Here is a 16,552-nt window from a genome sequence, read left to right as displayed (position 1 = left end):
GTGTATGTGTGAACTTTATGTACAAAATCATTTGATTTCAAATAAACATTTAATGTAAAAATAAATTTCTTCTAAACTGAATTTTTTTTACATCTATTGTACCATTCAAATGTTTTTATCATCTTACATGATTTCTTCAAAATCTATTAGCAAGGGTACATATAGAAAAGCTTTTTTTTTTTTTTTTTTTTTTTTTTTTTTTTTTTTTTTTTGGTTTTTCGAGACAGGGTTTCTCTGTGTAGCTTTGCACCTTTCCTGGGACTCACTTGGTAGCCCAGGCTGGCCTCGAACTCACAGAGATCCGCCTGCCTCTGCCTCCCGAGTGCTGGGATTAAAGGCGTGCGCCACCACTGCCCAGCGAAAAGCTTTTTTTTAATAAATAGAAACACAGGGATTTTTCAGCTTTATTATAAGATGACATAAAAAGTTTACTTAGCAGAAGTAATTTCATTACTATTCAGGGGAGGGAGATCATTTTTTTTTTTTTGTACAATTAATACTAGTCTTCTTTTAGCATACGAGCATACCTGCCTAAGAAATGACATGAGCAGTGCTTCTCCATCTTCCCTAAAATAGTCTTTGTTTACATATGTGCACAGCTTTAGCCAATCAAAGCCCAGGAGAAGTGCTCAGAACCCAGAGGCCGGACAAGAGCTCAGTGAAGGCAGGAGGAGAGCTTCCCAGCCAGGGTGTCTCCAGCGAACACTGCAGTTCCCCTCTTCCCTATATTTTAAACACAGAAACCAGTAACTAAGAACTTATACTGGATGACAAACCACATCCACACTATTTAAATAGCTTCACAGCTAGACACGTCATAAAGACCAGTTAATCAGTATTCACATTTATAAATCTCTGAAGACACCATGAGAAAGCTTGTGTCCCTTCACTAAACAAAACAGGGAACTGCATCTGATGGTGGTGGGATGAGATTCCAGCATTAAAAATAAAAAATTGAGGTGATGTTATTCAACCACAGTGCTTGGAATTGGAATAAAAACCTATTGGTGCTTATTAATACACCAGTAGTGAAACTGCTTTCTGTTGGAGAAAATCTAACCGCAAATATGTACATAAAACACATGTGTGTAAAACACATAACACGGGAAATCGGTCAAAATAATTCAAGTCCGCTTGTCTGCATTGGATATTCTAATCATAAAGTAAGGAAACAAGAAAAAAACAAGGAAACAAGATGCAGCATCTTCTGTCATTCTCAGGGACAACTCCTCCCCTCCCCGCAAAGTGGCATCTTATAAAATCTCCAACTGTTTCTCTTGCTTTACAATCCTAATGTAAAGATGTGCACAGGAGAACTTTCATTGGGATTACCTAACTGAAAAAGAAAAACTAAAAACATGTTCAAGTCAAAAAATATATTGGGTAAGCGAGCACTAAAATTATCCACTTGAAAACAAATGATATCTTCATCAATGCACTTGACATCGCCTGGTCTACCTGGACAGTTAACATCTCCAACAGGCAGATTAGTAGGCACTACTTTAAAATTACGGCATGAACTGATGCAGAACTTGCATTGTAACTTTCCATTCCAAATGTAAGTGATTTCAGAACCAAGAGTCAGTGTTTAGGGGAAGGTGACAGTGTAACAATTTCACAAAAATCCTCCATCTCTAAGAGGGAATGACATCCTAACCTTCCCTCCTCAGAAAATGTCTCATAATTACAAAGCAGAAAAAGAGCCAGTCACAAATGCAAAAGACATTATAATTTAGGTGTGAAATTTCTAGATTAACCCAATGTATTTCATAAGATAACTGTTGCAGTTAAAAGAAATCCTTGAAGTACTGCTTTTCAGGCTTAAACCAGATTGTAATGCCATCACTAAAGCTGAGGAGCACATGAGGAGATGAGGTGAAGCTGACCCCAGAACTCTGTGCTCAAATCACTGACTTCATCTAACACAGCCTGTTCCGAATCCATGATTAAAAACCAAAAACCTAAAACCACACCTCTTTCTAGAGGCTGAAGTCCCTAGGAGCAGTTTCACTGTTTGTCCACAACACGGATTTCAAGCTCAGAGTTTTTGTTTCTTACTCTGTTTTGGAACCCCTGAGACTCATCTGCTTCCAAAGTCTCTTCTCTTGAGTGAGTTTCAATGACTCCATTGCTGTCCCAAGTTGTTCCTCAGGGCCACACATTCTCCTTTGCTAGTTTTTGCTGCATTTCCCATTGCTTGGTAACAGCTTTATCCACTGACATTACACTAATAAGATCAAAGTCACGCTTGGTGACTAGATGAAGCGAAGTTTTGACACAAATTCTTCTTAATTATTTTCTGTCCATAACGTTCCACAGACAGCATACAGGATAACTCATTTGATTGTCAGCAGTAGACCCAGGCTTCGTGACATGGAGATTCCACAGTTTCATTACTTCTTTCTCTCCTGACTTTTGTAATAGGGAATTCCCGGGGAATGTTACTCTTGGGATACTTCTTGGCCTCCTCATTCCCTTTCCTTCATTGGTCATTGAGGTCAATTTAACCTTTGAAACTCGGTGGCCTTTGAAAGGGTGACCATTTTCCTTTTTAACACTGTCTCTAACATCATCTGACTTTTGTAAAGTTTTTTCTTGGTTTATGTGGCAGAATGGGACAGGGGACTCAAATGATTTCTGGCGGATTGAAGTTGTAAACAGAAAATTTGGGAACCGGATCAAGGTACTGAGAAGTCGCATTCGCCTCATCCATTTAGTCACAGGTTGCGTCCTGGGATCTTCAGGAAAGATCCTGCCCAAGTGGTAAGTCTCTGGGATCCTGATATTCTAATGTAGCTTACCCTGTTCACACTACAAGGGGTACACCAGAAGCTTCGGTCACCCTGTGGCTGGTACTCACTTCACTTTTGCTTTTTCTTGGTAGTAGATGGAAGAAGAAAAGGCATCAGAGATGCTGTGGTGCAGAGAACTTCAGTATAGCTTTGTATTTTATGGGCTTTGATAGTTGGACATTTGTTATGCCTGCCTTCAGGTTAGAACTCCAGGGCTCTGTCTCTTTGTAAAGTGGAAATAATGTGTGCCAAGCTACTGTTAGGATAGTTGTGGTAATGAAAAGTGTGAGGTTGAAAGAATCATGGCCGTTGACTTGTAAACAGAGAGGTTCCACAGATGTAAGAGCATTGGACATTGCTACACTTGGGGGCATTCCAAGTCTTCTGGGACATTTGCGACTATTTTTCTGGCAGGGGCTGGGAGCAGTTGGAAGTTACTTGCACTCCGTACCTGAAAGAAACGGCTAACTCCATCTGGAACATAGAAGACCATATCAATCCCAAATGTGAGTCAAGACCCTGGCTGACTCTGAAGGAGGAAGTACGCTAAACTCTTTGCTTAGGCGCACAAACCATCATAGACTCTGACTTCATTTTATTGTCACTTTTCCTTTCTTCCCCCCATTCCTGTCTTCGTAAGTGTTGTCTCTGGACACATAGTTCCTTTTTCTTCTTGTCTATTTCCTCTTTAAATTCCTTCGTCTCAAGTGACCTCCTCCAAGGCCATTTCAGCCCCCCAGCTTCTGTTTCTGCACCGTGGGAGACTCCAGGCCTCTGATGCTTATTACAGATTGGTCCAGTTGCCTTGTGCCAAGCATTTCCTCTCCCTACAACCAACTAGGCCCTTCACAGAAGGCCATAGCCATAATGATCCCAAATTTCTGCTTCCAGGCACCTTTGACATCCCCACTTCAATGTCAGCTTCAACTGAAAAGTCTTTGGATTCAGTTTCCTCACCCCGCTCCAGACTGTGCTTGATCTCTCCATATTTGCTATTCCATTCTTCTTAGTACCTGATCTAGACAAACAGTGGGTTAACTGGTTGGATAATTCCTTATTAAGTATGTCAGGAATCACATGGGTCTCGTGGATATATTAGTGAATGAGACAGATTTGGGTCCTAGTCTCATCCTAACAGGAGGCCAGCTTCTGGGTCAGTGTCACAGTGATGGGTGCTGGGGTCAAGAGCTGTCAGAACACCAAGAAGGAGATCTTGTCTCTTTCCTCCCAAGTCCTGAGATTACCTAGTGCATGCTGAACTTAAGCTCAGTAAGTGACCCTCTGCCCTGCTCCCTGTCTCAGCTTCCTAGGAAGACTACACGTAGGCTCTGGCAAGGGTGTGGGTACTGAGGACAGACTGTGAGGACAATGTGTGACAAAGCCTTTCTCTTGTCATTTCCCCCGTAGTGCCAAACATCAGCTTGGACGTGCTGCAGCCCAGTTTTTCTGAGATCTTGCTGGAGTCCCACATGGTTATGATCCGGGTACTGTGAGCCCTTCTCCTTCCTTCTAGATCTCTTAGAGAAGCTCTTGGGCCCCACAGATTTAGAACACAGAGCAATAGCCGTGCTACAGCTCCCTGAGTTCTTGTGGAAGATGTTGGAAACGTTTGACCCACTGGTTTGCTAGACCTTCGTGGGCATTTCTGGTATCGGGCTGAGGTGGTGACTTGATGAGGAGAATGACAGCCATTCCTGTTGTCGGGGTTTCATTTCTATTCTGTGACAAACACCCTGGTAAAACCTCTGTCTTAGTTAGGTTTTACTGCTGTGAAGAGACACCATGACCATGGCAGCTCTTATGAAGAAAACATTTGTTTTCCTGGCTTACAGGTTCATAGGTTTAGTCCATTATCATTATGGCAGCATGCAGGCAGACATGGTGCTGAAGAAGGAGCCAAGAGTTCTGTATCTAGATTGGCAGACAGCACGAAGAGCGAGTGACACTGGGCCTGGCTTGAGCATCTGAGACCTCAAAGTCTACCCCCAGTGACACACTTCATCCAACAAGGCCACACCTACTCCAAATAGGCCACACCTCCTAATTCTGCCACTCCCTATGAGCCTAGGGGGGCCATTTTCTCTTCTTCCTTTCCTTTTTTTTTGGTTTTGTTTTTTCGAGACAGGGTTTCTCTGTGTAGTTTTGGTGCCTGTCCTGGATCTCGCTCTGTAGAGCAGGCTGGCCTTGAACTCACAGAAATCTGCCTGGCTCTGCCTCCCAAGTGCTGGGGTTAAAGGCATACACCACCACCGCCTGGCTAAGGGGGCTATTTTCATTCAAACCACCACAAGCAATTTAGGGGAGGGGAGGATTTATTTGGCTTACAGTTCCTTCCCTAGGTTACAGTGCATCATTGAGAGAAGTCAAGGGGCAGAAACTTGAAAGGCAGACCTACTTGCTGTTTCACACAGCATTACTTCTGACCATGGAGTGCATTTCACAGCCTGAGTACAGGAGGAACCATAGAGCCTAGCTGGCTCACAGGCCAGTGTATACTCAGCTTTCTTAGATAGTGGAGGACCACTTGCCTAGGAATGGCACCACCCATGGTAAACTGATCCTTCTTACATCAATTAATAATCAAAATAATCTCCTACAGATATACCCACAGACCAACAAGAGCTAGATTATTGGATTGAGGCTCTCTTCCAAGGTGATTATGAGATAGTTGATAGTTAAAGCTAGCCAGCATACCAGTGAACATTTATACAGCTCCCACTACTGTGAGCACTGTATGTACATAACTATTTAATATTATTACAACCCAGTGAAGATTATTGTCATTCCAGTTTAGAGGAAAGGAACTGAAGCACAGAGATATTAAGGAACCTTTTCAAGGGCACATAGCTCTATGTAAAGTAGATCCAGGCTTCAAAGGTAGATGAATAGGCTTTCAGGGTCAGTGTCAGTTACCATGACACTCCTACCTCTGAGTGGCCATGCTCCTGAAAGCCACACATTACATTTCATGAACTTAGAGCCAGTTGGAATAAGAAGCTGCTTTGGTTGAGTTTATATGCATCATACAACCCTAACCATGAGCCCTTAACCATTCCTCTTCCTGGGCTGAAGCTGCTTAGCATGGCTGATTCTTGTTTAAGGATTCCTGAGACTCACTGTTTCCCCTGTTGTTAGTAGCTGGCAGCAATCATAGCATCAAAAGTCTAAAGTAAGTGGAGAGAGTAAATCTTTAAATGGAGAAGATTTTTGTCCATGGTTGAAATTTGCCTGTGTAAAGGGGAGAGACATTGCTACAGTTGATGTCTGGTGGAAGACCCCCCTTGCTCTTGAGATGGGAATGTGAGTCCTACAGGAACAATGTTCAGAACCACGGTGTTTCAGCCACCCACAGAGCTGCAAGGAGCTGTAGCAGTTGTTACTGTTCCTCTCTGAGCCTCTGTCAAGTAGACTTACCTGGAAGTGATTATATAAGCAGTCCTTAGAAAACATAGTTGACTATTTCATCAGATTAAACTTTTAAAATCCAGATTTTTGTCAGTTTTCCACATTGGAAGGTGATAAGTTGACAGTAAACAATCTCTGGGTCACTTCTTCTCTGACTCTGTGCTGTAGCTGTCACTGTGGCCTGATGACATAGCTCTTTTGAATATGTGTCTGTCTCTCAGAGTGTCAGTCAGGGTCTAAGTAGAATTTTAAGACTGCAGTGAGGGAGTGTAGAATTTCATTCCTTGTTTCACTAAGAGGTAGAGACAAAGAAAAGGGTGTGTAAGAGCTCTCAGTCTACTAGAATTAGAGAAGCGAGAGACAATGAATCCAGACTGTAGACATGCACATATTGGTATGTATGTTGTGTCTGTCTGTCTGTCTGTGAGTTGAGACCTGAGTGGAGAAAGCTTATGGCCTGGCAAAATGAGGTCGAACAAACCATCTAGATTTAGTTTACACACACATATCCTGTTGGGTAAGAATCTGCCTCCTTTCATCTCTTGCATTGTAGAGATGCTGGATTTGTCTGAGTTGGATGTAATGAATAAGATTCCTATGACCTGCTAAGGCCTCATTTTGGACTAAATTGGACTGGTTTTAAGGGATTAATTTCCCTCATCAATTACTCCTAGGACTCTTTGGATAGCCATAGTGATTGTAGTGGTTTGAATAAGAATGCCCCCCATAAACTCATATATTTAAATGCTTAGTCACCAGAGAGTGGCACTATTTGAAAGGATTAGAAGGATTAGGAGGATTAGAAGGCCTTGTTGGAAGAAGTATGTTACTGGAGGTAGATTTGAGGCTTTATTTATTTTCAAGGCAGGGTTTCTCTGCATAGCCCTGGCTGTCCTGAAACTCACTCTGTAGACCAAGCTGGCCCCAAACTCAGAGATCCCACTGCCTCTGCCTCCCAAATGCTTGAATTAAAGGCATGTACCACGACTGCCCTGCTTAAGAGATTTGAGATTTTAAAAGCCCATGCAGGCCCAGGTGTGCTCCTTCCCTCCTTCTCTTTCTGTCCGTCTGTCTGTCTGACTTGTCTCTGTCTCTGCCTGTGGATCAAGATGTAGCCCTCTGCTACTGCTCCAGCACCATGCATGCTGCCATGTTTCCCGCCATGATGATAATGGACTAAATCCCTGAAACTGTAAGCAAGCCCAATTAAATGCTTTCTTTTGTAAGAGTTGCCTTGGTCATAGTGTCTTTTCACAGCAACAGAACTGTGACTGAGATATACAAGTCAGTACCGGGGAGTGGGGTGTTGCTGTAACAAGCCTGACCATGCTGCTTGTTGGTGGAATGTGAATTTTAGGACTTTGCATTAGGAAAGCAGTTGAACCCTTCAAGTGGGACTTAATGTGCCATACTAGTAGGAGAATGGAAGACAACTGAGAGCAATATATAAAGTATAACAGCCCAACTCAATTAATTTCAGAGGGGAAAATTATTAGTAAGTGGCCTAGAGACCTTTCTTGAGATATTTTAGCAAAGAATGTGTCTGCTTATTGCCTTTGTCCTAAAAATATGCCTGAGGATAAATTGAAGAGTTTTGGATTGGCTTTGGAAGAGATTTCAAGATAGCTTAGTATTGACTCTATTGTGTAGTTATTAGTAATCACTATTATGCAGATCTATAATAAAAGGAAGGAGCAAGCTGGACAAAGAGAAACACACAATGTAAGTTTGAGGAGAAAAGGAGCACCAGGAAGTATAATGGAGCTAAGTTCAGTGTTCAAGGAGATAAAAGTTTAAAGAAAAGCCTATTGCTAAATAAAAGGAAGGGGGTGGTAACCTCAGCAGAATCCCACCCAGCTAAGCCTCCTACTTGTGAAAAGGAGTTAAAGGAAAGCTTAAGCCATGAAGGAAACGTCAACAACAGAAAGCTGATGTAAATGTAGTTAAACAAGGGGCCAGCTTCCAGCCCCAGCAAACAGAACTTGGCAGCTTCAGCTATGTGGTTCTGGCTTTAGAGTCAAGGACACAAGAAAGGGGATGTAAACTATCCCTTCACGGCTAAGGAAAGCCACCAAAGCCAGGCATGTGTTAGGGGTGTGCCAGCATAGAAGTACAGAAAGGCCATTGTGTCAAGATGAAGCCTAGATTGACTTGGAGACCCCAAGATGTTAGACCCCATGATGCCAGAGTCATGGGATACCTGCCAAGCAAAGCTGCAGATCAGGCCTGGAACCAGCCCAAGAAAGAGAAGTGTGTTGCAGTCAACAAAGCTGAAAGGTGTTGAAGATCTGGAGAGTACTTTAACGTTAGACATGTAGTTGCAGATTTTGAAGTTTGCCATGTCGGGTTTAGGTCTTGCTTTGGTCTGGTATTTCCTCAATATGCCATTTCCTCCCCATTGGAATGGTACTGTTTATTCTGTGACATTGTATGTTGGAAGTATGTGATCTGCTGTTTGATTTTGATTTTATAGAGGATTACAGTTAAGAGATTGCCAGATTGCCATGAGTCTCAGAAGAGACTTTGAACTTTGGACTTCTAAAGTGTTGAGACTGTGATAGACTATGGGGACTTTTGAAGTTGGACTGAATGCATTTTTGTATTATGATATGGCTACAAGCCTCTGGGGGCCAGAGAGTCGAATGTGGTAGTTTGAATAAGAATGGTCCCCATAGGCTCATATATTTGAATGCTTAGTCACTAGGGAATGGCACTATTTGAAAGGGTTAGGGAGTGTGGCCTTGTTTGAGGAAGTGTGTCACTGAGGGTGGGCTTTGAGGTTTCAAAAGTGTATGCCAGGCCCAGGTGGGCTCCAGTTCCCCCCCCCCACACACACACACCTAAAGATCAGGCCATACTCCCTGCCATGATGATGATGGACTGAGTCCCTGAAATGGTCAGCAAGCCCCCAATTAAATGTTTTCTTTTATAAGAGTTACTGTGGTCATAGTGTCTTTTCACAAACAGTGACTAGGACAGTGATTCAGGGGATAAGCAGCTGATCCTTTTGGGACACACACACACACACACACACACACACCCCTCTTAATAGCACTTTTTAAGACCAACCCATTGCCATACTGAGACTTACAAACTAGACTATACTCAAGCCCTCACTTTGTTGAGTTAGTCAGGCTCCTTGGTAGCAGGTCACTGAATATGACCTTCTAGATCTTTCTTGGATAAACAGGTAGCTCTCAGTTGAGGGTCGTTTTGCCTCTCTGGTGATCTAGTGATATCTGAAGACACTTTTGGGTAGCAGAGCTGAAGAATGGGGCATGGGGGCTCTGTTGGCCTTCCAGTGAGTAGATGCCAGGTGCTAACCACAGGACAGCCCCACAACAAAGCTGATGAGCCCAAAACGTCAGTCGTGGCAGGCTGTGACAGCGTTTCTACTCAGCAGCTGACTCCTCTCCCTGGTCTGTGCTGGTGACAGGGATCGCTCAGCCCTGGGAGCTAGTGTCTGGGATCCTAGCTCTGTTCCTTCCTGTTTTAGCTAAGGCCTGGTTTTGCCATGTGAGACAAGTCACTGCATAGTCTTGGCTTTGTTCAAGTTCTTCAGACTAAACTGAGTACTGGAAATGATTTCTCTCCCCAAAGAGAATGTTCTTGGAGGGAAAAAGTCTTACCTCTCACAGGTATTCATATAGTCCATAAACAGCTATATAATGTGGCTATCCTATTAAAATATTACAGAGGGCATTTTGAAAAATAGTAACCTGAAAGGCTCCTGGTGAAGGGCAGTAAAGAAAAGCCACTGAGACACTAAGCTTAAACAAGCTTTCTGAGGCTCCGTTGTGTTGGAATCAAGTACTGATTTCATTCTCCTCCGCACACCCTCTGGGCACTGCTCTTACCCATGTGGGCTGTCATTGGTGGGATGGGGGCTTGTTTGAAGAGTTAAGCAGTCACTACAAGCAGTGGACAATGGCTGCCAGTGGGATCCTGGTTGCTCTGTGCCGGGGAGGGGGCATCACTGGAGTTTCTCTTGTCACTTAGCTGGATATCAGATCACTGTGCCTCATGCCTGTGTCCGCTAGTTAGATCTCTTTCTTGACTAGCTTATCTTTGCTGCCTTCTTACAGGGAAACAACGGCCTCAAACCCAAGGACAATGAGTTCACATCCAAACCCTGGCACTGGCCTATCAATTATCAGGTAGGGCCCAAGACTGGAGCTCCTACAGGAAATAGAACCAAGGAAGAGACCATTGCATCTGTGGAGCTGGAGTATTGGTGGCAAGGGGAAGCCTCAGCTGGGGGACTGGCCAGGAAAGGGGCTCATTTGCTGCTTGACTCCGACTCCCACTTCCCAGAGAGTTCATGTAGAATGTGCATCTGAGCCTCCTGTTTGCTTGTCTGTGAAAGATGTGTAATCTGTATAATCTTCTTCCCCTTGGATGAGGGTGGCTGGGGATGAGCGAAGCCTTGGATCAGCTGGGTGTCCTTTGCTCCACAGGGCCTGCGCTTCTCAGGGGCCAATGACACAGACTTCCGAGTCTATCTGCTTGGCAACCCTGTGAGTATTCCAGTTCTGAATGCTTAGGCCCACATATCTGCCTGTAGAAGCTGGTGCCCTCTCATCCCCAGCTCTTCTTCTGTGCAGGTGGTCTGGTGGCTGAATCTGGTGAGCATTGTCCTCTACCTCCTCTCGGGGAGCACCGTTGCCATCGCTGTGCAGAGAGGGGTACAGCTGCCTGCAGAGCTGGAAGGTCAGGGCCCCGGCTTTCCCTGCCTGCACTCTGGGGAGGGTCTGCCTGCTATGGGGCTCCCCTCCCTCCCCACTGCACACACTTCCTCTCTTTGCTTTGAAAGCCCCCAGTCGAGTGGTACCTTACACTGGGCTCAGCATTTTGCATCTTCCCAGTAGCCCTGTAGCAGAGTGTCATCACCCTCTCCGTGTGTTAGGAAACTAGGCCCAGTGAGACCGAGAGCTTGTCATAGGACGTGGAGCCCGTGGAGGTGGCAGTGAGGCTCAGACCTCAGCAGTTGGCCTTCAGAACTTCACTTTCGTACTGGAGCCAGACAAGCCCCTCTCTCCTCGTCTGCCCCTTTGTCCATGCCCTGTCCTCTAGTGGGGAGAGAGAGGTAGCTCCAGGCCACTGCAATGGCTGCCCTCTTGATTACTTTACTGCTGGGCACGGGTGACATCTAGACACCCCACAGACCCGTCTGTCCTTGCCAGCTCCATGTCTGGACAGTCCCAGCCCCAGACACTCCACCACCCAGCCTCCTTTCTGCCCTCGCTGCTGGGGAATGTCTCTGACAACCAAGAGGTGGGGGTAGAGACAGGGAAGGCAGCTGTCCGGGGGCGTGTGTCTCCTGCCAGATGCCCACATCCAGCCCTGTGGGCATCCCTGCCAAGCTGGGTACTGACCCGGGACTCTTTGTAGTTGCCGTGGGATTGGGGTAGTCCACGTGAGGAAAGGAAGGCCTAGTGAGATGATGTGACAGGGGAGAGCTGGGCTGAGCCCAGGCTCTGCCTCCTCATTGTGCTGATTGGGCTGCACAGGGCTGACCAGGGTGCTGCTGCGCGGAGGTGGCCAGCTGCTGCTGGGCTGGATGCTCCATTACTTCCCTTTCTTCCTGATGGGCCGGATCCTCTACTTCCACCACTACTTCCCAGCCATGCTCTTTTCTAGCATGTTGACAGGTCAGCACTGCTGCCTACCTGCCCTGGGGAGAGAAGGCAGTGGGAGGCCAGAAAGGAGGGTGGGGCCTCCCTGAGAAACTGAGAGACCTAGGGTGGTGCCTCCTTCCTGTGGGATTCCCAGGGCTTGTCCTGATGGGCTGGTACAGGTCTCCCGCTCTCCACAGGTATCCTGTGGGATACCCTGCTGCGGCTCTGTGCCTGGGCCTTGGCCTCTTCCCCCATGGGTAGCAGAATACATGCGATGGGAATCCTAAGCCTGCTTCTGGCAACTGCCTACAGGTATGTGTCCCCTTATATTACTCTTCAGCCTGAGCTTTAGGTCCATTTGAGAATCCCTGGGGTGTTTTTAAGGTCTTCCTATGGCTGGGCCATGTCCCTAGGAGTTCTGAATCTGTTGGGCCCAAGTGATCCTAATGTGTAGTTGGGTTGGAACAACAAGGGCCTCACTCCACCTTCTCCTTGCTAGTGGTTCCTAGTTTTGACAGCACCCCAGCACACCTAGAAGGATCCCCCTTTCTAGTCACAGTAGCTCCTTGGTAAAACATCAGACAGTGGGATGAGGGGGAGGATGGGAAGCATAGGCTGGGGGGATAGGAGTGTGACTCAGAATCCCTGTAAAGAGACCATATTTGTAAAGTCCTCCTTTCTCTGCCTTCTTGAAAGTCTCAGAGCCCCTGTCAAGAGTCCTTGGCCACTGTAGTGAGGCCTGCTGAAAAGTAATTTACACATTGGCAAGCACTCTGAGTCACACATTCCATGGCCAGACCCTAAAAGGTTACCTCTGTTAGGCCTGCTGGGGAAAGCCCTTTCCTTCCTGGTCATTCAGCTGTTATTGTCACAGTGACTTGGATGGACAGAGATGGACGGATGGAAGGACGGACTGGGTTATGCTGTGTGATGGGCCCCAGCAGCGGGGTTGCAGTTAGAGCTTCTTGGTGAAGTTCTGGGATGCTGACCACCTTTCTCTCTCCCACAGCTTCTACCTCTTCCACCCCCTGGCTTATGGGATGGTTGGTCCCCTGGCCCAGGAACCCGAGAGTCCAATGGCAGGACTAAGGTGGCTGGAATCATGGGAATTTTGAGGCCACTGCCAGGACCCCGGCCTGATCCAGGTATTATCCAGGGACACCCAGCTATGAAGCCAGATCCTGGACCTTTCCAGCTTCAGGGGAGCTGCCTGATGAGCCTAAAGCATTCTGCCACCCCCAGGACCAAACTGGGAAGGAGACCTGGATTTAAGTCAGCACTAAATGGAGCCGCAGCCCTGTCTGCAGCTCCCACACGGGACACTTGACCTCCGGCACCCTTGGTGTCAGTTCCCTCTCCTGTGCAACACAAGGAGAGCAGGTGGGAGCATGGGAGGGTCCCTGTGTCCAGTCCCCTTGAGTGTAGACCACGGAACTGCAGTCAAGTGTCATAAATTCCAAGAAGTGCTCCAAGGTTAACAGGATATTCTCTGGTATCTTTTCTCATTGGATTTGGCTTCATTTAGGTTTCTAAGGTCCATAAGAAATTCCTTGGTCTCCAGGAGGACTGAGAGTGCTGCCCCGCCCCTCATGGTGTTATACCGGCAGAGCAGGTGGGACCGTCCAGAGTCTCCTACCCTTCTTCCCACATGCTTCCAGTGAGGCTAGCAGAGCACCCCACACTGCAGGGCTCGGCTGCTGCCCGCAGTGTCTTCTGTGGATACCGTCCTGCCTCTAGTGTGTACAGAGCCCTGGGTTCCAGGGCACAAGCTGGCAGAGAAGTTGCCAGTCTATGGTTGGCCTTCCTTAGATGTTTGGTTCCCTGTTCTCTGAACTGGGTGGGTGGAACCCACATGGCTTGGCTGCTGTGTGCCCAGAGTCTGTTTCTCACTGACCATCCCTTTTGCTCTGCATCTGCCTGGCTCTGAGGACCAAGCCCTGCTGGCTGATGGAGCCAGAAGCTGAGTCAGAGCAGAGATCTGGGGCTGAGTACTTACTGGGGTGTGGAATAAGGGACACTCAGCCGAAGTTTCTGTTCCTGCATGGCATTCCCGTTTTCACACTCCCAGCCCTCCCTGATAAGACCGTCTTTTGCTTCCTTGTCATTTCCTTCCTTTCTGACACTGCCTTGTCTTCCCCAAAAGACCCGGAGCACCTGCGAACACATGACAGCTTCTCCTGTCACCACTTGAAGCTCAGAGCTGGCCCTCCGTTTCCTTGCTCAAGGGAGTGAGAAAATGGTCAGAAGTAAACCAGCTCCAGAGCGGCCCTTCAGTCTGCCTTCCTCCTTTCAGTCCAGAACAGACTCATTGTTGGATCCCAGAAGATTCCGATATTTCAGGGTTAATAATGAATTTGCCACACTCCATCTTCCCTCCACTGTAGCTTCCAACAACTCTGACAGGGTCAGAGCTCTTTAAAGCATCTTCAGGAGGTGGTTGCCACGGAGACTGGAAATTGGTCTCAGGGACAGGCTGTGCTACCTAGAGTGGTAGAGAGGGAAGCTTCTGGGCCTTGCTTGGACATTCAGCTAGAGCATAATTAAGGTTAATAGAGGAAATGCAGCCCTGTCAAGAGCAAGGCAAGGTAGCTAATTAGACCATCCTCTCTCTTGGCTTCAGCCCTTTTGACTCCCCTCTTCCCCTCAAGCAGAAGTGTGGCTTATGTGTGGAAGCTGAACTGCCTGCCTGATTGTATTTCTGGCAGGGACTGGGGAGCTCCGCTCCCATTGCCCTCCCCAACCTTTGCCTGCAGGCTCAGGCAGGGCTGGTTTCTTCTAACCCAGTGGGGTACCATTTGGGTAGATTCTCCTCAGAGGGGATGCAGGAATCTGCTTGGTTCAAAACAAGGTGACCCGTGGGGCATCTAACAGGTGGCTGATTTTTCTTGTGCCTTATTTCTGGAGGCACTTGTTAGAGGGAAGGAACCCTGAGGTAACCAGGGGGTAGGTAGCCTTTGAGAGCCAGAGTAGATGGGAGAGTCAGTGGGCTCCGACACGCCCCTCCCCCTAATGTCCCACTGAGGACAGAAGGGGTCTCTTGTTTCCAATATGGGAAGAAGGGTGCTCCCCACCTACTCCCTCTTCTTCCATACCCAAACTGGCAGGTACGTCTTTGGGGAAAAGGCCACTTAGTGACATCACTAAATGCTTGGGTTCTGTTTGGAAGACAGAGGGCAGTGGGCTCTAGGATGCTGCTTTGCATGTGGGCTGCAGCCCTCAGGAATGGACAGAGGTGTGGTACATCTCAGACTGCTGGCAAGGAGGAGGATGTACCAAGCAGCCCAACCCAGCCAGTGTCTTGACTCGCCGCACTTTGTTTTCTTTCTTTTTTCTTTTTTTTTTTTTAAGTTTCCAGAGATAACCTGAGACCATTACTTTTGTAATAAATAGCTCTTGTTTTCGACACTACATTGTTCTTGTGCTTAATTGGATCTGACTTGCCCTTGAGAAGAATGTTTAGATGGCAAGAACCAACATGGTACCTAATGGCTGGGGCTATTCTCATTCCAGCTGAGATGCTGGCTTAATACCAGGGGAATGTGGGCCTTCCTGAGTACTTGCTTACATGAGAGATAGTGACTGTTTCCATTCCTTAAGCTAAAACCAGTAAGAAGCTGAGCCTACTTTTTCTTGTTTAACTTTCCCAGATAGTACAGAAAGAAACAAGGAACCATTTTCCCCTAATTCTGAGATAGCTGTGAGGCCCAGTGTGATAGCAAATTCCTATCCTATCAGCAGAGGGCCCCGTCCTGACATGGTCTTCTGTCGAGAGTGCCAGCTATAAAGGATCCACCCTGTTCTGCAGGGCATGGTACTGAACACCTGACTGGGATGATGCAGAAAGGAGGAAGTAACAGATACACATGCAGAAAAGCTGGGACATGTGAGTTATGATGGAGATGCACCAGCTACGTGCCTGGAACCTCCGTGTGTTTATTATACACAGCATGGGGAGGAGTTAGCTAGTCTCAGTCGGAGGTCTCTCTAAGGGGCAGTCTCTGCCTGCTGGAGAGACATCCTGAAGGAAGAAGCTGGGGTCCATCCCTTCTGTACACTTTATCAACATTCCAACAGGCACCAGAGGAAAGCTTTGCCAATCCCCATGGGTCTGAAGCATTGAGGACCTTTTCAATAATACACATTCTCTCAGGACTTCGTCTGCTCCTTACTTTCATTCAGGGCTTCCTCCACTCCCCACAGAATACACAGAAGGTGACAGCTGACAGCATTGGATTGAAGGTCAAGTGCTGTGGGATGTTCTGTATGGCAAATGTGTTGCTGATTGGTCAATAAATAAAACACTGATTGGCCATTGGCTAGGCAGGAAGTGTAGGCAGGACAAGGAGGAGAATAAAGCTGGGAAGTGGAAGGCTGAGTCAGAGAGACACTGCCAGCCACCACGATGACAAACAGCATGTGAAGATGCCGGTAAGCCACGAGCCATGTGGCAAGGTATAGATTTATAGAAATGGATTAATTTAAGCTGTAAGAACAGTTAGCAAGAAGCCTGCCATGGCCATACAGTTTGTAACCAATGTAAGTCTCTGTGTTTAATTGGTCAGGTCTAAGAGGCTGTGGGACTGGCAGGTGACAGAGATTTGTCCTGACTGTGGGCCAGGCAGGAAAACTTTAGCTACAGTCAAGGTTGAAGGGATTAGTGCCTCTATGAAGCTGGGAGTCTTCTGGACTACCTCTTAGCCTCCCTAGGGACCATATGGCAGGAGGCAGCCTGGGGAG

The 16,552-nt window shown here is 46.9% G+C and overlaps 1 protein-coding gene across 2 annotated transcripts in view; it reads left to right on the top strand.

The window, feature by feature from the left end:
* Positions 1-13,293, top strand: part of Pomt2 (protein O-mannosyltransferase 2) — a 42,828-nt gene extending 29,535 nt beyond the window's left edge. For both annotated transcript variants that reach the window (XM_059252902.1, XM_059252903.1), the window contains exons 13-21: positions 2,612-2,763; positions 3,207-3,298; positions 4,200-4,276; positions 10,283-10,354; positions 10,655-10,714; positions 10,802-10,907; positions 11,708-11,848; positions 12,013-12,127; positions 12,825-13,293. In XM_059252902.1, the coding sequence (XP_059108885.1) occupies positions 2,612-2,763; positions 3,207-3,298; positions 4,200-4,276; positions 10,283-10,354; positions 10,655-10,714; positions 10,802-10,907; positions 11,708-11,848; positions 12,013-12,127; positions 12,825-12,930 (921 nt within the window). In that variant the 3' untranslated portion in view covers positions 12,931-13,293. The remainder of the gene's footprint in view (positions 1-2,611; positions 2,764-3,206; positions 3,299-4,199; positions 4,277-10,282; positions 10,355-10,654; positions 10,715-10,801; positions 10,908-11,707; positions 11,849-12,012; positions 12,128-12,824) is intronic.
* The last annotated feature ends 3,259 nt before the right edge of the window (positions 13,294-16,552 follow it).

Source organism: Peromyscus eremicus, unplaced genomic scaffold (assembly GCF_949786415.1).
Source record: "Peromyscus eremicus unplaced genomic scaffold, PerEre_H2_v1 PerEre#2#unplaced_483, whole genome shotgun sequence".
NCBI classification, from domain to species: Eukaryota; Metazoa; Chordata; class Mammalia; order Rodentia; family Cricetidae; genus Peromyscus; species Peromyscus eremicus.
Note: the sequence above shows the minus strand (reverse complement) of the source record. Positions and strands in the feature narration are given on the sequence as shown.